This window comes from Alosa sapidissima, chromosome 14 (assembly GCF_018492685.1).
Source record: "Alosa sapidissima isolate fAloSap1 chromosome 14, fAloSap1.pri, whole genome shotgun sequence".
Taxonomy (NCBI): Eukaryota; Metazoa; Chordata; class Actinopteri; order Clupeiformes; family Clupeidae; genus Alosa; species Alosa sapidissima.
In genome coordinates, this window is record NC_055970.1 from 7886175 (window position 1) to 7909733 (window position 23559).

At 42.1% G+C, this 23559-nt stretch overlaps 1 protein-coding gene and 1 long non-coding RNA gene across 4 annotated transcripts in view; one reads left to right on the forward strand and one right to left on the reverse strand.

Moving 5' to 3' along the window:
* The first annotated feature begins 7906 nt into the window (after window positions 1-7906).
* Window positions 7907-13524, forward strand: irx6a (iroquois homeobox 6a). Of its 3 annotated transcripts, none has more exons than XM_042061317.1 (7): window positions 7907-8671; window positions 9507-9770; window positions 10057-10166; window positions 10389-10684; window positions 10875-11546; window positions 11934-12048; window positions 12880-13524. In XM_042061317.1, the coding sequence occupies exons 1-6, from the start codon at window positions 8606-8608 to the stop codon at window positions 12041-12043; spliced, it is 1518 nt and encodes a 505-aa protein (XP_041917251.1). In that variant the 5' UTR covers window positions 7907-8605; the 3' UTR covers window positions 12044-12048; window positions 12880-13524. The 3 variants fall into 3 exon arrangements, with proteins under 3 accessions (XP_041917251.1, XP_041917250.1, XP_041917252.1); XM_042061316.1 differs by having other exon boundaries at window positions 11934-12039; XM_042061318.1 differs by having other exon boundaries at window positions 7908-8671; window positions 9557-9770; window positions 11934-12039.
* LOC121681531 overlaps window positions 11947-23559 on the reverse strand; it is a 54759-nt gene continuing 43146 nt past the window's right edge. Inside the window, exon 3 of the long non-coding RNA XR_006022166.1 lies at window positions 11947-12026. This is a non-coding gene — a long non-coding RNA (uncharacterized LOC121681531). The remainder of the gene's footprint in view (window positions 12027-23559) is intronic.

Below are 23559 nucleotides of genomic sequence, written 5' to 3' on the forward strand. Positions count from 1 at the left end.
TCACCATATTTTAAAGGAATGTAGTGTGCCACATGAATTCCCCTATCCCCTGCCTCCCCTCTAGAAACACACAGTACTGCCACCACCAGCAAAGACCTTAGCAAAGCCCTAAGCCTACAAAACTAAAGATAAATGGCCAAAATTTGCACCAAGTGTGCGTTTATCCTTCACAGAAAAAAAAAACATGGTGCATACTAGGGCAAAATATGTTTAAAAGCATGGTATTGCATTTCATGCAGAGCCACGACTACCACCAAATTAACCCCCGCCCTCCCTTAGACCTGGCTTTTTATTAGTTTACATGCGGTGGAGATTTGATCTGGTCCTCCGGTCTACAAAGTAAGCTTGACAATCTGCAAATCAGAAATTAGCAGCAACAACGAGAAGCTGTAGCCGGTTTTGAAATCTGATGATGTCTTCGCCGGGCGCCTGGGATCAGGAGGGGGCCCTCTAGCAGGAGCGTTCAGGACTAGTTTACAATAACCAGCAACTTTGGCAATCAAAGCTATTTAATTTCACCTCCTGTACATTTAACAAGAGCTTTTTGATGTCGCTGGCTTTTGTAACATCTGCTTTTAAGTTGGCCCAGGCTTCACTGGCCCCGACCGTTCCAGCTAGATCCAGAAAAAATAACCTTGGTCAGGCCATGGTCGTACATAATACATATGATTTGGATGGAAAATAAAAATGAAATAAAATCACCATGTCAGAGTGGCAATCTAACCCAACTGCAACCAGAACGGCTGTGGCTGCATGACATCGCTCGGCCAAGAAGGAGGGAGAGAGGGAGGGGTGTCGGTGTCACCAGTGCTGGGTTTCATTAGGTGGGGGCGATGCCAGTGGCTCTGGTAGGAATTAAAGCAGTCCTGTCTTTTTCTCACTGTGCAATCCACTCCACCGCCCCAACTGATGACTAAAGCATTTCAACTTTTCCTCCTGACTTGAGTTGCAAAAAAGATTGGAATTCATCTGTTCTTCTGTTTGTGTTCTTTTTTTAGTAGCAATATGAGAGGAGTATGACGATTAGCTCATCCTAAAGGTTGGAGGTAATGCACACCAGCGCCTAAGAAGTGGAGCAGGCAAGGATGGGTGAAGTCTCTCAGAAACAGGTGAGGCACAGGAAGAGTTTTAACCCAGACGAGATGCACAATGGCGGACTATCGTCTTAGCAGAGGAGCTAGAACTCAAGCATGATTGAGATCTTTGCTCTCTGGTAGGAAGCGAAGAGATGAGAGAACCAGGGGAGGAAAACAAATGTGTGCAAGGCTAGGGAGTGCGGTGGGAGTGGTGACGGTGGCGGTGGGGGTGGGCATATTTTTAGACGCATCTGGGTTGCGTTTGAGGCCCGACCATGGAAAGACCCCTCCAGTGCCTGCCCCAGCAAATGAAGAACAGAGGGGGCCTCCGCCAATTGAACTGTCATGGGTGGAAAAGCCATTTTCCTCCCGCTGTGGCCAGCCTGGTCTGCAGGGCATCTGCAGCGAGCTTACACAGGACCCCGCTTTTAGCCCGTTATCCGTCACACCAGCACACTTACCTGAAGATGAAAGTGCTCAGGTCGATTTTCGTAAAGCTGCAGAATACCCACCGCTAAGTGATCATGACTACCAATTGGTCACTTTCCTCTTTTTTTCCTCCCAAAAATTCTCAGGATGGAGACGGGAGCAAAAAAAAAAAGATGTGCGTGTGATAATGGAGGGTAAATGAGTGTTCTTTTTCTTTTCGTACATGTAACACAAGCCTAATTCGCCGCCCTACATACTTTTGAATTTCCCTCCCAAGGCATTTCCTTCACCGAGGGGCCAAATCAAAAAGGATAGAAAAAGACCTCACAGTTCAATTAGACATATTTTTCGTGACCCATGTTCCATGGCACAGAATGCAGAATGTCTCCTTTGAAGTACCATAACAGTGGAGAAGTGCATTTGCTGAGAGTGAGTTTGACGTTTCTACAGTCTACGCTATTTTAACGAAAACAGAAAGTAAGCCCCTGCCCTACCATTTGTTGTCATAACCCAAAGCCACACCAAGCGCCCCAAAACTATTCATGGGCACCCTCCTGTCAGTACCCACTGGTGAACTTCATCAAATTAATTCATGCGCAGCGAGAAAAAAGAGACTCCACTGTCAGTTTGGTGAGGATTATTCCTTCCTGCTCACCCCTGCTCCACAAGCAAAAACATGATTCGGTGAAGCCTTTCAAGACAGTTTATGCAAACAAACATCACGTGTGGCTATTTGTATTGGCACTATTTTTCACTTACCAGAGCACAACCAGTAGCAGATGCTCTCTCTCTCTCTCTCTTTCACACACACACACACACACGCACACACACACACACACACACATGCATACAGTGGGCCTACTGTACATATACACACATACATACAATGCACACGCACACACACACACACATACAACAGTGAATTAGTGACCAGAAGTGTGTGTGCTGATAGTCAAAACTGTACAAAGCACAAAGATTTGTGGATCTCCATCTGAGTGGAATAAAACGCTCTGCAGCAGGGGCCCACCCACAATTAACAATGGCTATGAGATCATACAATTCAAAAATGAATTCATTATGGCTAATAAAATATAAATGAATACCATTCCATTTCACACAACACACACACTGCAACTGGACTTCTGTAGTGTCATTTTTTCCCCTTACATTTTATTTGGTTTGATACTGTATGTCTTGGATATACATGTTGCGTCTCATCTGAAGTTATTTCCATAATTAAACTGGTAACAAAAGAGGATTTCTTTGCTGAAGTGCCTTTTAACTTGGTTAGTGAAATGGATAACTGTAGAGACCCTGAGAGCAGCCTCCAGGGACAATTCAAACCTTGGACCAGTTATCATCCACAATGAGACCACACATTTTCACTGTCTGTCTAATCTCTCTCACTCTGGCACATGTGCATGCAAACACACACACACACACACACACACACACACACACACACACACCCCACACACACACACACACACACTTATAATTTCTATATTTAAGCAGAGAAATGAAAAACCAGACGAGGCAAGAAGGCAGAAGTGTGCACATGTTCCCAGGAGGCAGAATTCCCCTGAAAACTCTCTCTCTCTCTGCCTCACACACACACACACACACACACACACACACACAAACAGAAAAACCCTCTATAAGCAGATATTTCCCATACTCACTGCCAGCCCTCTTTCTCTGTCTCTGTCTCTGTCTCTCTCTCTCTCTCTCTCTCTCTCTCTCTCTCAATCTCTCTCCTCCTCTCTCTGTGTGACTGTGTCTCTGTGACAAGCTACAAATCCCTGACACCACCACTGATGATAGCTTTACAGTGTGGCCTCCTGAGGCCTGCGCCTGCTCAGCTAACTTCCACACAGTCCCACAGGCACCCCGAGAGCGCTGCCGCTACACCCCAGCAATGTGTGACTCATTAAGGCATTACACGGCACACCCAGTAATACCTGCACCACGACACACATTTCCCTATAACAATTTACACTCAGCATGCAATCCAATTTGTCATCCGAGCAATACAAGTCAATGGAGACAGCCAGAACATGGTGGGTGCAACGTTTCTGAGCGTAGGATTTCATACCTGGAGGACAGTAGCTTAATATAATCATTCCTTGTGAGAATTAGATGCCACTTCAAAACAGAATGTGTTTGCACAAATGGATCGTCCTTTTTTAGCTCAATGTGGGGGCCGAATTGTTTCTGCACCACGGCGCTCAAGTGCTGCCAAGAGGCTCTCCAGCAGGCCAGGGTGAGACAGAGCAAGTCTGTTCTCATGGGTAGCATAGCATGGCATGTTTGGGCTATAAACAACCCAAGCTTCCCATGCTACTGTTATTTATGTGTTTACTCTCTGGACATGGATATGTAAACAGCTTGCCATGACATAAAAGTCAAACTGCCAGTCTGTGATAACAAGACCTTAGAATTACATTACTGACATACAGCTAATGAGTGGGGGAAAGTGAGAGTGGTGACTGATCACAGTCATGTCCTTTGAAACTATTCTGAGTCCTTTGAGGCTATAAGAGATGTATGCATGCACATGTAGGATATACCCTTACATACTGTAATTACACCATTACCACTGAGACTCCCAAAGTTCCGCTGGCTGATGAAGAATTTAAGCTTTCCCGCAGTGTAGTCAATTTATTTCAAGTCTCTGTGCGAGAGTTTGTTTTGGGCTTAACTGGGTGTCGGAGGTGGCCACATTTCATAATCATTTGACCACCTCTCATTAGAATATTTATTACTTTCTTTCAATTTTGGGTAATTTAGCAGTATTAAACCCTCTCCCGGAGAGAAGTCTATAATAATAATTCAGGATCACAAGTGCTTGCAGATTCATTGGGATATATCACTCCAGTCTAATGAGATTGCACACCTCAACATATCTGCTCTTCCCCTCCCCTGTCTCTGCCTCTCTCTCTCTCTCCCTCTGTCAGCTCTTATCATTATTTCATAAAAAGCCCTGATCTTTCTTATGAAAACCAGCAAAGCTTTGTGAAATTCATTAAATCAGCATGAGAAATGTATGAAATGAGAAAGTGCCAGCGCGTGTTGATTTAACCTTTCAGCACTTGTGGCACCTAGGCGACCGGATAATCCTGACGTAAGGCTAACGGAACAGGGGAATACACACACACACAAACACACACACACACACCCCCCCCAAACACACACCAGTGGGTGACACTGACACCAAACCACAGAGAACATTTGCCACCATGAGTGCCTAAAACAAAAGGTAACATTGACAATCTGCTTTATATCTACATAAGAATTTAACAGCATTCAGCTTTAATCTTAACCAATATCTCCTTTGAATTTTGTAAGACTGCATATTACAAATGCAGTAGTTTCACTGATATGAATACATGATTACTTTTGGAAAAGGTTATTTGTCTACCAACGCATAACTGCATAACTGAGAATACCCCAACTACAACTGTGAAAGTCTAAGTAATCAACAGCAAAATAATATCAATGAGACTTTTAAAGTTTATTATGTAATTTTTTCAGTGGACTTAATAGGCTGTTTTTGCTTGAGTCTTTGAAGTGTAGGCCCGTATTCGCGTTAAAATGAACTATGGTAAATGTCTAGGAGCGCATTGTCTAGGAGTGCGCTGCAATAGGTGTGCACACGTAGCAATCAGCTTATTGACGCTAAAATAAGAATCAGCATTATGGAATGATAGCCCTCTCATTGTTGGGGGAGAGAGGGGTTGGGGTATTGTATTGTGGCCTACTGGCCTTGTCACCTGCTTTGAAAGCTCATGCTGCTGCTTTGACCAAAATTGCAGGCTAGTCTCTTTGGTAAAGGAAAAATGAGTAAATCAAATATTGATATAGTTGCCTATGATGATTTCAAACACCACTGACCCCTATAGATGGACATCAGAAAAGTATTTGCAAGTAGCAAGACAGGGAAGCAATAAAAACAGATGAGACAGGTAAGACTTGTCAGTGAGAAAAATACTACAGTATATAACTAACCTGATTGCAGATACAATATCAATTTGTGGAGACTAAGTTGATTTATAGTTGACTTGATTGGGCTTTGTTGTTATTTGCATGTAAAATATTCACTTTTGTGCCAAAAAAACATGATGAGACTGTACATAATGTATGCTATGATAAGATCATTCTCTATTTTTACCTATAGCAGTAGGTAGTTGTTTCAGTTTAAGTAGCAACAATATATGGCTTAGTAAGTGGCCAGAGAGAGGAAGTTCACATAGCACAATGTATAGCCTAGCACACTCTATGCATTCAAGAACAAACAAGTGTGATTTGAGTTATTGGGGGTGGTGGACCTGTGCCCTAGTAAAGTTTTAGTTCTAGTGAAGCCCCTGGTTTCTATGAAAAATGCAAAAATTGTCTGACATGAGTTAGCAGTAAAACAGCACACATCAGATGGCATTTAGCTGGAGATAGACATGAATGAAGGGACGGGAAGGTTGCAGCCTGTGAGGTTTGCCATTACAATTAGTGTTGATCTGGGTTTTATTCGTGGAGATCCTCTGTGACTGCGGCCCATACATTATGCATGAGTTTGTCCATATGCTCTTGGGCCATCACATACGCCCTTGTAAGAGGCCCAAGCCTTGGTGCACTATTAACACATAAAACATGATAGCGTGGCTTTATGGGCATTATAATTTATTTTACTGAAACACTTTTAATTGTGTCAAACCTTTAACATGTATGTCTATTTGCTTGAACTGTGTGCTAGGCGGCATGGATATAGGCCTATAATTTAAATAACCTAAAAGAACTAGCGGGAGCATGGAATGTTGTTTGCTTACACAGTATTAAATAAAGTATAAATGTATCATAATTTGGAGTAAATTACCTAGGTAAGCAGTTGCTTTCCATGTAGGCTACCATTAATATAATATTTTACAACTGATACACCTATGTCACCTTGGTTGCACAGCTCCGAATCTGGGTGAAATATTGAATTTCTCATCTGCATTTTGGGCCAAGTTAGAAACGGTGATGTGAGCCATGCCCCTGGTCTCAGACCGAGGAAGGATTTCTCTATCCATTTCTGTGTAATATGACCGATTAGGCGTCTTACCAGTGCTAACTTCGTGTCAACATGCCACTGGATTAGAATGACCATGCCCCTAGCCACCATAAAGTTTTAATGAGCAACCACGCTGTCATTGTAGACCGGTCTATGGGCTCTTTGTGGTGTGTCTTTTCAGTGGGGTTCCTGTCTTTTCCCGTAGCTCTCTGGCGCCACTCGAAGAAAAAGCCCGTAATCGCAGAGAGATCTCCGGGGACTCAGCATACATCCCTTTTAAGTACATGGCAATGAAATATTCTTCTCATAGAGCATTATCCTTGGAAATGATGAAATCCAGACGAGAATGGATCAAACCCCGTCACAAGGCGCTGTGGGGTGACAGGCTGCGAATTGGTTTATCATCGCCGGTGCCATTGCCGCGTGTGATAGTAGATGATGTGTTTCCATTAAATGTGCGCGTATGTTCTGATCAAAATAAAGAAAATAGTAATTGTTTTAAAAAAGACATTCATCCAGTGCAGATTAGAAAAGACAGAGAGAGAGAGAGAGAGAGAGAGAGAGAGAGAGAGAGAGAGAGAGAGAGAGAGAGAGAATTGTGGTTCAGATCTGACTCTTACTACTAAACTTCCTTTTCCTCTCCCAATGTTTATTCAACAGCAACACACGTTATTTCTTTCTCCTCTTTCAACTGCGCATCGTTCAATTAAAATGCAATTCTCGTTGCTTCTTTCCACTGGTGTATAATTAGATGTGAGGGGGCTGCTTCCAGTTAGTTTCTCCCCCCTCACTCTAGCTCTTCGAATTTCACCTCAAAGGCATATTTTCACAATGTAACTTAGTGGTTAAACAAGGGCAGATCCATTTGTTAATTGATACAATTGCGCATTACTCGTAATGGTCACGTAGGTCCCGAGACAAACATCAATCACTCGTCTATTGACCTGCCAAACCCGTACATCCATCCCTACAGGGACTGTTTCTCACTCTAATCGAGAGAGATGGGTACATCATCATCATTAACTTCTGGATGGACCTTTCGTCGGACAAATAGAAGCGAACAGAGGACACACAAAATGAGATGCATGACTTCACAGTTGTATTAACCGCCAATACAATCATTAGTTATTTAAAAATATTTTATAATAAAGTATTTATATACAAAGGTTTCTGCAATATGTAAAGTGTGTTTAAAAACTCTTCGTTTATCTACTTATTTGAGGATGCATAGCGTTTATGAATGAAATAGTGTTTATATTTAGCCTGATGTTTGTTGAAATAAGCAATGACTGAACAATAAAAGATTATAGACTGACAAACCATATCAACATATAATAATGTATAAATGGAACAAAACTGGAATTGCTTTTATCCAACTGTGTTTTGTAATTGAGCACAACAGCACCGCTGTATTGCTTTCCAAATATTACGCACTTGTGATTTCTATCAGATGTAGATGTAGATGCATCACGTCAACTCAGATGTATGTATGCCATCAGTGTTGTGATTAATGTACACTTTCACCAGTGTGCTAGCTGTGAACAAAGAACACTTCATACTCTGCCTCTGAGCTACAGCAAAAGCTATTGCACTGAGTTAAAGGGACACGAGAATGCGAAGCACACCTTAAGAAAAAGCGATGTAAGATGTGATTGGCAAAGACATTACTCTATCCTTGCTGTCCTGCCGTTCCGGGATTACAGTGACGTCACACTGATACCCTTGCATGGATGAATGCTAAAGAACTATAGAGCCACAAATAATAGCACAAGCAGAGTCCATATCTTCCAAGTCTTACGTTATCCTTTAAGCTTTCTTCAGCTGTTAGACAACAACAATTTTTGTACTTGATTAAGCTTAATTTTATTTTCCTAGCTTTTCCTTAGGGGGATTATTCATACATATAAAACTCTGGGCAGCTGTAAACAGCCTCAGTTCTCCCTCTTAAGTGCAATCATCTATTATTGAGCGAAAGGCCGTGCGTGGAAATGGTGTGCAAGAAGGTGGATTTGAAGTAGATTTGGTTACAATCGATCAGAGGAGAAGAATATTGCTGATGGTAACAAAAGAAGCAGCTATGTCTTTCTCGCAGTTTGGCTATCCTTACAATGCAACGTCACAGGTAAGATTGTTTTTATGATTTCAACTAAATTGCTCTTCTTTCAGAATTGAATAACAGCATCCTTTATGTGTCAGCTGTCCAGTGGAAAGTAGAATAGCCTCTGTTTTACTTCGTTGTAGATAACAATCAACAGCATGTCAAAAGTCATCGCCCTTTGGAGTGCGATATAGTACAGGATGTGAATATTTACAGTAATGCATAATTTGAATTATGAATGAACTCACGTGTTGTTACGAGGTGACAAAATCATGTGTACATTACCTCTAAGGTGTAATTGCACCGCGAGAATAGTGCAGCTCCTCCCTTTACCAATAGATTGACTATGTCACAGTGCGTAAATTGATTTGGCACTTCTAGTTGACAAGTGATTTTTAACGATTTGAGACAGTTATTGTCGGGCACTTGGAGCATATCATGCCAGTTGCATTACATTCTAGGCGAATGCAAAACTTACAAATAAATAATGGAAACTTAGTTGAAATTGTTGGGAAACTTACTCAAACAAACGTATACATCAATCTGAACTTTACTTTAGGTGTGGTGATAGCTGATAATATTTCTTGTGATAAGTACACACCGTAAACGAAGTTACTGAATTGGTTTCTATCCCATTCCTTTACTTCTTTGACCGTGACTTTTCACAATCGCACTTTTATGGCAGACTATCCATCTGGATACGATAACACTTTATTTGAACAAAGTTAGCGCTAATCTTTTCCTGTCCTTGATCTTACCGTTATGTATGATGTCTATAGACTTTAAAAAGAATTTGTCAGGATAACAGATGCCTTGACAACCAAGAATGACATGTCTATCCACAACTCTCTTCATGCAGTTTTTCGTGTCGGCAAACCCCAGTACGACTTGCTGCGATTCGATTTCCAGGTCGGTCTCTGATGGGTCGAGCGGGTCCCAGACTGCCGCTTCCTCGTTCTGCTGTCCCTCGTACGAGAACCGGCTTTTGGCAAGCACACGCACCGAGCTCAACGCCGCACTCGGGATGTACAGTTCACCGTACGCAGCCGCAGCCGCTGCGAGCCAGAACTACGCAAACTACTTTCCATACAGCCCGGACCCTTCAGCAATCTATTCAACACTGGTATGTGTACTGTTTAATCAGATAATGCAGCTCTCTTTAATCGACCGACCTCTTCTCCCACTGACTGTTCGATCGATTATTCTTGCCGTTTTGAAGTCCTCCAAGTGCCTCTAAATGAAACAGCTCAAACAATAAGCATTAACGCATTCGTGCTGAAGTTACTGTTGTTTAAACGCCATTTGCGGTGTCCAATAAACTATTGTTCCATAATAGGGAGAGGAAAAAAATCAGTATAAAAAACGAAATTCTTTTCCAGTTACTCATTTGGTTTTCTGTACAATTACAGAACCCCCAGTATGATATCAAGGAAAGTGCCAGTGGTTTGCACACTGGGATCACCCAACCGGCTGCCTACTACCCTTATGACCACTCACTGGGCCAGTATCAGTATGACAGGTACAACAGCACATAACTTCCTTAAAACTCTTTCAAATTCCCCAGTTATACCTCCTTCAAACATTACACTGCCTGTTTGGTGGATAAGAGCTTAAAAAATCAAATTGCTTATCTAATCTTAATGTTAACATCCACAAGATCCTTGACAAATGTTTTGACATTGAAAAAACTTTATTCAGTTTTTATAATACAACCTTTTACTCATGTATGGTGTACTTGCAGGTACGGCACTGTGGATTTCAATGGGTCAGCGAGAAGGAAAAACGCCACTCGGGAAACCACAAGCACTCTAAAAACATGGCTTTATGAACACAGGAAAAACCCCTACCCTACAAAGGGGGAAAAGATCATGCTGGCCATCATTACCAAAATGACCCTCACTCAAGTGTCCACCTGGTTCGCCAACGCTAGACGGAGGCTAAAGAAAGAGAATAAGATGACCTGGTCACCCAAGAATAAGGCAGGGGACGACCGCAAAGATGACCTGGATAAAACAGATCCGGACTGTACCACCAAAGGTGCAGTTAGTTGCCACTACATTTAACCTGTAGAGATCATTTTCAAACTGAACTGTGTTTTGTTTAGTACTTATGTATATCGGACATAATGATTGCTTCCAACTGTTTCTTATGTCTTTTTTTCCCCCTAAGGATTATTCATACAACTATGCACAGTCAATAACTAAATTTGAAACTTTTCTAAATGTAGACTCCAAAGACTTCAAGGAAGAGAAGGAGCTGCACTTGAGTGACTTGGATGATATTGAGGACGATGACTGTGACAAGCTGGACAGCGACTGCGAAAAACTCAGCCAGGACGAGCAGGTGCTCCAGACAGCCATGTCCGCAGCGCCCCCAAAGAGAGACTGCAACCCCGAGCTCTCCCTCACCAGCTTCCCCACGTTCCCCTGCAGCATTAAAGGGGTGACAGCCCTCACCACGGACTTCCTGGAGCCCATAACCTCCGGCAAGTCGCCGTCATCGGGCATTCCCACATGCAGCGTGTCCCTGTCGCACTTTGAAAGCTCGGACAAGCCTCGGATCTGGTCACTGGCTCGCACGGCCGCCACTAGCTGCTTGCAGGACGCCAACCTCCGGACTGGGAACCCGGCTGTGAACTGCCAGCTCCAGGCTGCCAGGATTCCGGGCACAGGAGGCGGACATTGCAGGGACCTTCGGGGTCTCCAGGACTCCGCGAATAATCTCCCAAGTGCTGAGAGCCCTTACCAGGAGGGCCCACTGACAGCAACAGCCGCAGCACCCCCACCACCACCACACAACAAGGTCTATCACGCTGGCAGCTATACCCACAAGGCCCTGCAACTGCACTGCTCGTCCTACCCTGCACTCACTGACACGTGTCAGTACACCTCCATAGACGGTAGGCCTCTGCTTTATGCTACCATCCTTTCTTAGTGTTTCACTTATACTGTTAAAATGTATGTTCTGACTTTTGAATAAAGTTCCTTAATGACAATTGCCTTTTTATTTGTTTGAAAAAATGGATGACAACAATGTATATGACATTTTATAACATATACACATCATGAAGTAATGTAAATGAAACATAAAATCTTAAATAATGTATTATCTTTAAACTACTTAGATACTTGCAGATATTTGCAGGTTTATTATAGGCATTTCATGTATGTGCTGTTTCACTGCATTTATTCAAACAGTATGACACGTGTGCTGTTGACTGTGGTTTGTGTTGTACAACAGTGGAACTGATGGGCAGTGTTTTTTTATGCTTTGGGATTTACCTCAGGCTTCTCCAGTGATGGCAAATCAGAAGCGGAATCCGGTGAGCTCAGTGACTCGTGTATAACAATGCAGGACGGAAAGGTCACGGCCTTCAGACCTGTGATGAAGAGGTGAGGAAGGTGAGCCATGACGCACGCACACACACACACACACTCACATATACACACACACATATACATAGACACACACACTTACACAAACCACCACCAATATGACATACAGCATAGCCTCCAGTATAATTCACTTAAAATTGCACATCATCTTTCCCACACAGGTAATAATAATGCATGCACACTCACATTATCAGTTTTCTGTGTACACCCCTCCCCCTCTCTTTCTCTCTCTCTCTCTCTCTCTCTCACACACACACACACACACATTTATTTTTAGTATTCCAACAGGCAATCAGTGATATGACTGAAATCCAATCATGGTTATAATACACTGTACTTACTATATTTTATAGACAAATACTGATATTAATACTAAATAATGAGATTTGAGATGTCATGATAGACAGTTTGTGAATACATTCCAGCTAGATGCCTAGAATGGGATTATTGTACATGCTGTTATTCAATACAGTGTTTGTGATACCTAGTCTTACTTATTGCTCAAGGATACACAAGGTTGTTGTTACATTTCTAATAGTTAATTTTCCAAATCTGTGTGTGTGTGTGTGTGTGTGTGTGTGTGTGTGTGTGTGTGTGTGTGTATTCATAGTAGTGCTCCTTGTCTTTATGTGCATGTAACCTAATATTGCTCTTGTCATAAAAATACATCATTAGATTCATCACTACATGCAAACCCAGTTGTAATGCCACCCAGGGAAAAGAACAGAACATCCTATTTGGTTTTCTCTGTGTCTGATATTAGGCTACTTCTGTTTTACTCTGGCCTTTATCTCTTTCAGTAACATCTCATTATTATTTTGTCTCTTTTTTAATTAGAGTGATTGAGATGCAGCCAAAAAACACTGGGACGTTTATATAATTTCAATTATGCACTAAGGACCTGCGATGACGACAAAGAATGCTAGTGGCTGACCCGCTGAACTTAGTGGAGTTTCACCGCCATGAAATCAGACACTCATTCGCAACTGTGGATGCAGCCATAACTTTGCACAATGTTATTATATGGTGTTGACGAATTTATGCAAAATTCAAAAAAATGCAACACATGAGAAAACTGTGTGGTAATTTCCTATGTCTGCACTTGGCAATCGTAGGGTAGCAGTCTTATTTATGTATTTATTGTTTATGATTCATCTATTTATTTCGTGTCATAAGTCCTCTAAATGTTTTTGTTGTGTAGTCTGTTTCATATCTGTGACCATGTGCTAAATGTGACATGTTTGGCTTGTTTTGGGGAAAAGGATGTGCTGTTTATTGTTGAAAGCCTATTTTTATTGGCAAAATCATTGTGTGGAGTATGTGTTGACAAGAAGAAAAATGTACAGTGTACTTTTCAGATACATTGTGAACATATAATTTCCGTGTCGTTCATTTATAAATATTTTTTAAGAATGCATTTTCCAAGATTCCTGTTTCTGCGTCGTGATTTCCCGATGTCCGTTTAGTCGGCCAATTAAAACATTTGAGGCTTTGCACTTGATCAAAGTTTATCTTCTTGACTCGGTGCATGAAAGTCTGGAATTATTGGAAGGTCATAATTCAGTCGAGGACGTGAATGAACTTTACAAGGCGAGGAAGAAAGGGGACATCATCTCCTCATTGTCATTATTTAATCAGTAGTGGCATCAAACACTTTGTTACAGTTCAGACTAACAACGAAGCAGGAATACGTTATGAATGCGGCTTTGTCCCCTGTGTAGCAGAGCCGTTTCATTAACTATAGCAAGCCACAGCGCACACAGCATTGATGCAACCATTTAGAGAGCTCTTCCATAGACCTACTGTCAAAACCCACTCATGTCATATGTTGTAGCTAAATCTACTTTCAAAATAAAAAAGCGGCATTATGTATCAGGTTGCTCGTTAAAATATAGCCTAACTAAGCGAGCAGTTATGGTCCACTTTCAGGCTTACTCCTCCCAAATATCAATGGATTTATTTAAATAATTTGACCTTACCTGTCAGCTGAAGGGTCAGAGATCATTGATGAATATAATACTATGCATCTCAAAAAAATGTAGGCCTCCAAGACAGGCCTATGACATGTTACTGTTTAGATCAACTTGACACACAGAATAAGCATTGTAGGGAAGGAAAAAATAACCCGGCTATATGGGCGGACGCCAAAAAGAGTCATTTTACATTTCACTGCAGGAAGGATATGGTCCCAACATGGTATATGGTTGTAAAATATATTGCTCTTGTTGATGTTGCTTGTGCTGTACTACAGCTGATGACTATAATGGTGACGATGTTATGGAAGCGACTTGTAAACTGCAACAGGAATTCAGCGCAACTATTGCGAATGCACTATCAACAACTGTCTCATATGCAGCCTTTTTGCATGCTGCCGTGATAAAAGAACATCTCTTAAACTTCAAAATGACGCAGCCTGATGCGGGTGACCTACAGCTTAAAGGCAAGTAAATTAAGCTACCAAAAGATAAACATTATTTCAGGTCGGATTTGGGGGGATTAAAGCATGTAATAAGAGTATTAGGTCTCGTATTAGGTCTATTCAAAAGAGCTCTGGTCAACTTGTGCGGCAGGCCAAAGAAGGGGCCATACGCGCAAACATGGACTGGTGCGACTTCATTCAGTATTTATGCATGAAGACGATTATAATTCTTAATATCTATATATAAGATCTATTTAACAAAGCTGTTAATATTGTGAAAACAGTCCCATCAAACAGCAGTGCATAGCAATAGTACTGCACCCCACGGACCTATACCTTTTGGTTCATTATTTAGGCACAGCCTACATTATGGTGACCAAGGAGTGATGTTTTCGCCTTTAATTTACGCAGAACTCGACGAGCTCAACAACTTGAGATGAAACCATCTGAAATAGACCAGCAAGACACTTTCAGCCCAGTGTTCAGGAGATTAATTGAGTTGGTAGCCTACATGTTTCACTACACGAATCTGCGTGAAGACATGCATTTTATTATCTTTAGTTCAAGAGTTGAGTGACAGTAATATTTTATGTTTGTTTGGATCTGAGACAAACACTTTAACAGGGGTGATTTTCTCTTATTATTTAGTGCCCTTTTCCGTTCAAGTCTGCTAGGAGAAATGGACTAATGAATTGCGCATAATGCAGCTGTGATGCAAAATAAAATTAAGGTGTACCACACAGCATCTCTTCGGGGTCAGAAGGTTTTCTTTTATTAAAGGTCAACTGACTGGTTTAAGATTATCCATCCAGATCTACAATTCCACGCAATCTGTCCAGGAGGCGAGATATGTTTAGGCAAATCTCCCTAAATATAATCTTTTGGAATCATATTCTGAATACTGTTTTGATTAAAAATCAGAACTGGACATGATGGTGAATAACATGGAAAATAATTTAAGGGAGGGTATTAGTACTTAATGAAAAAAATGGGTTCACCCCGATTTGCAAATTCATTGTGCCTTACTGATATTGCGACATCCTTTGTAAAGTAGCCTAAGCGTAAGCATGGACTGCCTCACTAACACACGAATATGCCTTCATAACGCTACTCAAATTACCATCAGATGATTTCTGACTATAAATAGTATATAATGTAGTTTATGTGTAAGAGGAAAATGTACCCATGTCTCAAAGCTCATTATAGGCCATACTAAGATACCGGTGGAGTATTAAATATTTAGAGACAAGTTAATTAAAACGGAGGTTGTAAAGAAAAGCTGCCAAACATTATTGAAGGTAATGATGCATGCGCAATTGGATTAGCACGGTGGCAACATACCTAAGGGAAAGAAGACATAATGGCGTAGAGGCATGCCATAGAGCGTTGTTATTAGGCAGCTAATAGATCAATTAAGATACTGTCTTACATCTGGTTAACATGAAATTTCCCAGGGAAGGCCTATATGTCTTTTCTACCACTCACCAAGTAGTATGACCTGGGTAAAATATTGTTACTGGGTGTTATCCCTTTCCCCAATTGTGCTGTAGCCTACATGTTCCATGACGAAACGCTCTGAGTATGTTTCTTTCTTAATAACATGTAGCCAAGGCCTATGCTTTGTCTAACATCTTAATCTAAGTAGAAACATATTTTCCAGTAAAAGTAGATATGCACTCACAGACGTAAACAATGTTTGCGACCAGAAAAACATTATGCTCGTCTTGTAAAACATGCATGAAAAGACGGGATTCGTCCACCTAATTTCTTTTCTGTATTTGGGATGGGCCCCCTCATAATCCCAACATACTTTGGGATAATCTTCGATAATCAGAAAACAACAAAAAAGAAGACGACAGAAATTGTGGCATAAACAAATTTCAACTTTCAAAGCATAATCAAAGTGTTGAGTTGTCTAAGAGACCGAAACCGACACCTGGACCGCAGCGTAGCTTGTAAAGTGTACCTGGCGTGTCAAGGGAAGTTGGGAACGGCGGCTATGAGCAATGATGAGTGGATTAGACTCTTCCATCCACAACTGTGCATTCGTACCTCCTGCTGTTTGGCCTTTTTACTGGCAGGCTGCGCACTTGGCACGATGCTTATGAGAGTATTAGCCCTGGAAATTTAAAGGGCAGGTGAACTCGACTCAAAACAAATAACTGTACTAAAGCAATTATGTAACTTCCAGTCGTTTACACAACAATACAGCCTTTGCCAACCAGACATGAGAAGCAGTGATTAAGGGCTAACTCAAATGATTCAGGATTGGGTTCAGGATAGCCAGTGTTCATCTACGTTGTTACTGTTAATGCACAAGGTAAAGGCCTTCTAACATAGGTGCTTATTGAATAATTTATATTATTCAGTAAATTGGTATATAAAACACACTTGTCTGCAAAGACCAAAGATTCCTAACCTCATTTTAGAATACCACGATAAAAGTGAAAGCCATCTTCTAAACTACTTCTGGTCCTGTATTGAAAGGTCAATGTAAGGCTAACAAAGCACAAAAAGTAGGTTATCACATTTTTCCACATCACTTTCATAAACGCACCAAGATAGTTGAGTCTGTTCTCTGAGCATGTGCCTGTACTGGAGAGGGAAAGAAAAAACAAATAAGAGGTTCTGACACTGTACCAATAACCAATTCATACTAATAAGACCCATAATAACAACATCTCCAACAATAATTTGCCCAAGGCTTGACAAAAGAGCGGGGATGGAGGTGCCATCTGATGTGTCCCACGCTGGGCAGCAAAGGCTCATGAAACAAAGTCCTTGCGCTGATGGCTCAGGGTTCAAATGTTGATGAGGAGGACAACGTACACACCTCATTACATTTTGTCAAAGGGCGCAATGAAATGTGTGTGAGGCATTGTCCCGGTGCATGTCTCCCTCCATGGAATTCCTGGTCGCCGATGTCCCTACAAGGGCTCCGCTAATGAGTTTTGTCAAAGATAATTATGGGCTGCGCGGCCAGGCCAGAGCGCGGATGAAAAGCTGGCTTTGTGAGTCTCTTTGGGTGGACAGTGCATTTTCGACCCCTGGTACTTCCTCTACCCTCTTTGTGACCTCCTGTGCTGCTGGCCAGTGGGCCACACTGGTGCCGCAAACAAAATGGGGCCCCACGCTCACCCAGCTCAGTACTACCCATCCACCTTCATCGCTGTGACCTTTGACCCCTCCTCATTTTATCCTTAGTGTGTGTTCACCAATCCATCCCCACACCAACATGGGACACATTTCCAGAATCTTTAGCGACACATGAACCATTTCAACGATCACCTTAATCACTATCTCTCATAGTTATGATGGTCGTTGCATAACAGTGCTGTTATAAATGGTCACCCGGTGCCCCAACCGTGCCAATCACAATATGCAACCTGATTCAGATGTTCTTGTGGCTATCTGGGAAAAGCACCATTCCAGGACATGGTGGGGTCCATGTGAGGTCTGTGCTAAGCCTGCAGTGCGTGGAAATGAGGCCAAGCGCTGGTGTGGTCCTGCCCTTCCTCTCCCATCTCCTCCATGCCCACTGGCCTGCTGCTGTGAGTCTAATTGCCAGTGTGACACCAACCCCGCAGGCAAAAGTGATCCAATGAAGGTGAGGGTCATTGTGTAACAAACCCTAATAACTTCTGCTTTCATCTTCGAGCTCTTTCATTCCAACAACCGGGCTGAGCTTGGCCCAAACGAAACGCTCCCATTTTCTGTCAACTCGTGTTCTGTGCGCGGAAGTACAAAGCGCAGACATGACCAGATAGATAAATGGAAGGAAGGAAGTGTAACAAAAAAGGCTGACCTCAGAGGTCAGTCATAGATAAGGTGCACCAATAAACAAAACTGTCCCTGGGATGCATCAACACAGTGCATACTGGTGTTATAGCCTGAGAATTTAGATGAGCCGGGTCTTCACCTATTTGGCTGTTCTTTTTTTTGTTTATCAGCCCAAGTGACAGATCTCCGTTGGCGACCTTGGGCAGACGGCCCCAGTGTCCGCATAATCTTCTGTGTCATTTTAATACCCTCCCATAATCCCCCCCATTCCTTATTTAATCTCCCCCCTTCTACTTCTGTTTTTCTTCCTCTTCATGTTAGTCATCTGTTTGGTCTTTCATGCCTGCTGTCGGATCTCCATTTTGACTTTGGCACAGGGTGTGTCATGTTGCCATCAGGCCCCAATCTCTGGGGTTTGTCTTGCGCTTCAGGCACTTGGCACTCGGTGGACAACCTCTCAAATGCAGAGCAGGCTTAAAATCCCCTGCAAATGCACCACAAGTCTAAAGGGTAAGTATGTCTAATAATAATAAATCGTAGCAGTCCTCAAAGGTGATTGGCTAAGACACCCTCAAAGCCATGCAGGCATACCTATGACAGAAATAATGTTTCCTACTTCACCAAAGTAGTCTACACCATATCCAACAGATCATTCAATAATTGTTATTTAGCCTGTAATTTTTGCTTTGTTTGTGCTTAAGTCATGACACCTCTGTCATCGGTTTCTTAACATCTCTCTTTTTAATTGAGAAACTACTTAATTTAACATCAAGTTAGCTAGCAAGCTATTTTCAACCAGTTCACAACAAATAAACAGTCTGGTACGTAAGACCAGGATTCAACATATTAGGCCTACGTAGAGGTGAATTTTGTATTCAGGCATTATCTGTCATGCCTAATGTTACTCCTAGATGTTTGTGGGAACAGTGTCAATGTCTCACATGCAATTGCTGGAACTCCAGGCTGCGTAAAATGTCTGTTGCACTTAATTCTTTTGATAAGAGTGTCTACTAAAGCACAAATGATGTAGATGTACAAATGATGCATTGATTTTGTAAAGTGCTTCTGGGGATCCCTGTCTTAGATGATAGCTGCATCTCAGCCATTTATTGGCTTGACTTTGCACTATTATATTGACTGTCCATGCACAATTGCACAATTTCAACCCAATTTTGCTGCTCTTATTTCTTCATTGTATGTGCCTTCTTATTTACTTTTTATTGTTTACTTGAATGTTATGTTTGTCTGTGGACTTAATTGGTAAAATATGTCTTGTCTTCACCGTGGGATAGTGAGAAACGTAATTTCGATCTCTTTGTATGTCTGGGCATGTGAAGAAATTGACAATAAAGCAGACTTTGACTTTGACTTTGACTTTGATCTCACATACAGAATCTACTGCCGAGGATTATTTTGTTATTCCATTATTGATATGGTCTGCGTGATGTTATAAGGAAGAGTGTAATCTTCACAAACATGGGCAGAAGGTGTGGAAACAGAAATTCCATTTACAAATGTGATTACATTCTATTTTAATTGACAGATTTCAAACAAAACCCACAAATCAAAAGACATCAGACACTGGAATAAATGTGAGCCACAAGTGCCATCAAGGAAATCTACATGTGTCAGATGGCTGCATGTCAACCATTGCTGGTGTCAGTGGAGGAAATCACTCTGCCCACTCACTCGGAAATCTAACGTGACTCCTCGTTGCATGTTTCATTCTGCCTTGCGTCAGGGAAGGGGAAAAGAAAATCCGCCACAGCGCTCTTTTAACAATGCTCAATCTGCAAGCCACTCCTGGAGGAGTTAGAGGCAGCTGCACAGCCAACTGGGCGCATGCGAGCTGTAATTACATGTAGTCATATACACCAATGTTGAACAGATTTCTCAGCTCTGCGAAAGGCCGGTATACGTGTGTAGTGCAAGTGCCACATTACAGCATGGAGCAAGGAAAACCACTCCTTCACCGAAAGTCTTCCTCCAACACAGAAATTCTCCAGCTAAGATACGGAGAATGGATGTGGCAGACAAGGGTGTGTGCTTAAAATGTACCCCCCCCCCCCATCTCATTCTAGTGATAAATGAGAAAATGTTTGCACCAGACAAGAAAACTTAACAACTTATTCTCAGACTCTCTGACTGAAAATAAATGAAAAGGGGAAAAAAACATATATTTTATCTCCCTCAGCTGCGAGAGATGAAATCCACGTCACACAGTGTCTCTGCTATTCTAATCAGCCGAGCCGTAACAGTAATGAGCACTACAAGGCCCACCAGACCAGAACACATTTACACTACATTTATTTCCCTGACACAGGCCAGTGGAATGGAGGCCGATTCACAGCAGGTCTGTGTAACAGTATGGCTTCAACATGTTCCTCCTCACTTGCCTCCTCTTGGGGTCTGCCTCACCATGGGAGTCTCTTAGCTTACATTAGAGGCTGGTGGGTGAGTCAAACCACTATTATTTTCTAACAGACATGTCTATTTACTTTATTGCATCACTGCATCAAGGGCTTAGGATATTTGATATATATATATATTTGGCATATGCTGGCTGTGATTGATGTAGTTCTTTCAAGGACACTGAAAAATAACTCTTGAATGATCATATATTCCCAATATTTGTATGCTATAATATGGTGATAAAATAATTTGACATAAGACACTGTGCTATCTGTGCTAATTTGACATAAGACACTGTGCTATCTGTGCTAATTTGACATAAGACACTGTGCTATCTGTGCTGAGCACAATATTTTTAATAGAATAATTGTGCATACTCTATATGTAATTACTCTACCAGAATAATAATAAAAAAAATGTTAAGTCACAAAATATGCAAACTCATATTCACTTTTTTGGAGGGAAAATATGAACATTTCAAAAGCAGCACCAACTTGCCTGAAGCATCATTGCTGCACAACTTTTCTAACTTCAAAAGAGGGCCTGTGATAAGGCGTTGTTGTGGTTGCGATCCAGTTATGACACCACTTTGGAGCCCTCTACTTCGGCGATGGCTGGGCATCAAAGTGGGGCAGTCACAACACGCTCCACATTCTCCAGCAGCAAGGTAAACAGCGTGCAAGTGAGCGCAGCAAACAAGCCCGCGGGCCACCCGTAGACCACACATTGTCAGAGTTCACCCCTTAAACACATCTGCTATAAAACACATCACATTATTCCACGTGTGGGATTCTTTCTCCAGGCGAGAACACACACACCAACAAAAAAAAAAAAGAAAGAAAAGGCCCTGAAGGCTGCGGCCAATGACAGAGCGATGTAATTACGCATTTTATTGGCCATCTCATTTCAGCTATGACTGATTCAGCTCCCAAGCCTAAACGTTTCCATTTGCACTTTCATGTGGAAGGCGTGTGGAAAAAGCCACAGCTTGCCTGTTTCAAAGGTAGGCTGACAAATATTTACGACCTGACGCCAAGTCACTTTTAATCAGACCTCATGCGCTGCCTCACAGGAATCTCCTGTTGGAACACCGTTATCACTTGCATTATGAATGGGCCTTCAGTACAGCCCATTCTCCCTTGATGTGGTCGTCCAAAAATAATAAGTGACACATTTCTTTGGAATCATTCATAATCAAGGACCATCATCAGCAAACAGAGGCTTCTCTCTTTCTCTCTCTCTCTGCTAAGTAGAGGAGGAATTAAATCAATGAGTTCCCTCTACTGGCCAGAGCGATAACTACAGGCTGGATAACGTTTTTCATGGATATGCTCACATTCACTCAGCCTTAGTTTCTCGCTCTCATGCGGAGGGCAGAGGATAATCAAGACAAGCCATATATTAAATACATGTTACCTGATTTTGATGAGACTAATTGATGGCTCACAGGGACTTTGGAAATGGGTCATCTCGAGTAAAACACAACCCTGACAATGTCAACACCTCTCTAAAAGAAAACACACACACACAAAGCCATGTCCGTAAGCCTTCAAAGACATACACAGATGTACGCAGACCACTCCAATATTCGCTCACACACACTTCCTACCCACTCTGAACATGTAAAAAGCGAGTGAGAAAGGGCGTGATAAATGGCAGAAGGGAGAAAGCAGATATAAAGCACTATTAATAAAAATTACTTCAACAATATTAATAAAACTTACTGGCTCAATATCAAAGGGAGTCATATCTAATCCCTCTCTGCCATTTCAGGCTTTCACAATCGGGTCTGTTTTAATCCAACCTCGTGTTTTAAGCTGTCTAGTTTGAAATGTAGATTTATGACACCAATATGTTCTTTTCCATGCTTTAACAGCCTATAAGGCATTATGAGAGGAGAGCATTACTGAAAACACATATTTTCCCCTGTATTAGGAGTTATGGGGATAGCAATCCTTAAAATGAAAGCCATAAATCATATTTCCCAACTATTATGCCATTAACAGGGGCATGGTTCTGTCATTTAGGTCATGCTAATAGTTTTGGGGAGCAGGGTTGCGGCTATTCACAAGGCAAGCTCGGAGCAGTGAAAGGGGGGAAGTGTTCAGTTTTCTGAGAGAGGAACACACTCTGTGTGTGTGTGTGTGTGTGTGTGTGTGTGTGTGTGTGTGTGTGTGTGTGTGTGTGTGTGTGAACAGCTCCTTGTGTTGGTGGTCCCAGGGTTAGTCCCCCCCCCCCCCCCTTTGGATGCTATCCGCATCTGTTCCACATTTCTCTGCCCTTTTTCCCTGTCTTTCAATTGAGTTTCTAAATTCTGCCTCTTTGTGGTCTTCCAGCAAGACCCCACGACAAACTAGCAGCGCATTTTTGCAATCTCCGAGGCACTGGATGCCAACACACAGCATATTAAATTTGTTACTAATTTTAAACTTGGCAGAGTGGGCCACAAAGCTGCCACTGGCTTAGTGCAGGCAGCGGGTTTAGCCCCAGAGCCACCACGACCACAACACAAACAAAGCACCAGCAACAGCAGCTCCCTGTCTTCTACTGACAGAAAATGTTTAGGAACAGCACTTTTTGAGAAAAAAAAGAAAGAAATAATGGCGTTAGTGAAAAAAAAAAAACCTTGAAACCCTGCAAAAATATAAATAAAACAAAAAAAAGTGCAGGTTTTGTCCTCAGCACCAGAGCCAGGTTAAATATAACACTGGTGAGGACTGAAGTGTGAGGGACTGGTGGAGCGGTGCAGACTTGTAGAGGGCTTGTAGAGTTTCTGGCTGAGGCTGTGATAAACTGCAGGTAGGCGTGTTAGGCCGCCGGTGAGGCTAGACTGCTTGGCCTGGAGAAAGAGAGGGAATCCGGCAGCAGTGGCGGCAGCGGCAGTAGGGTGTATTGTCATCAGGTAA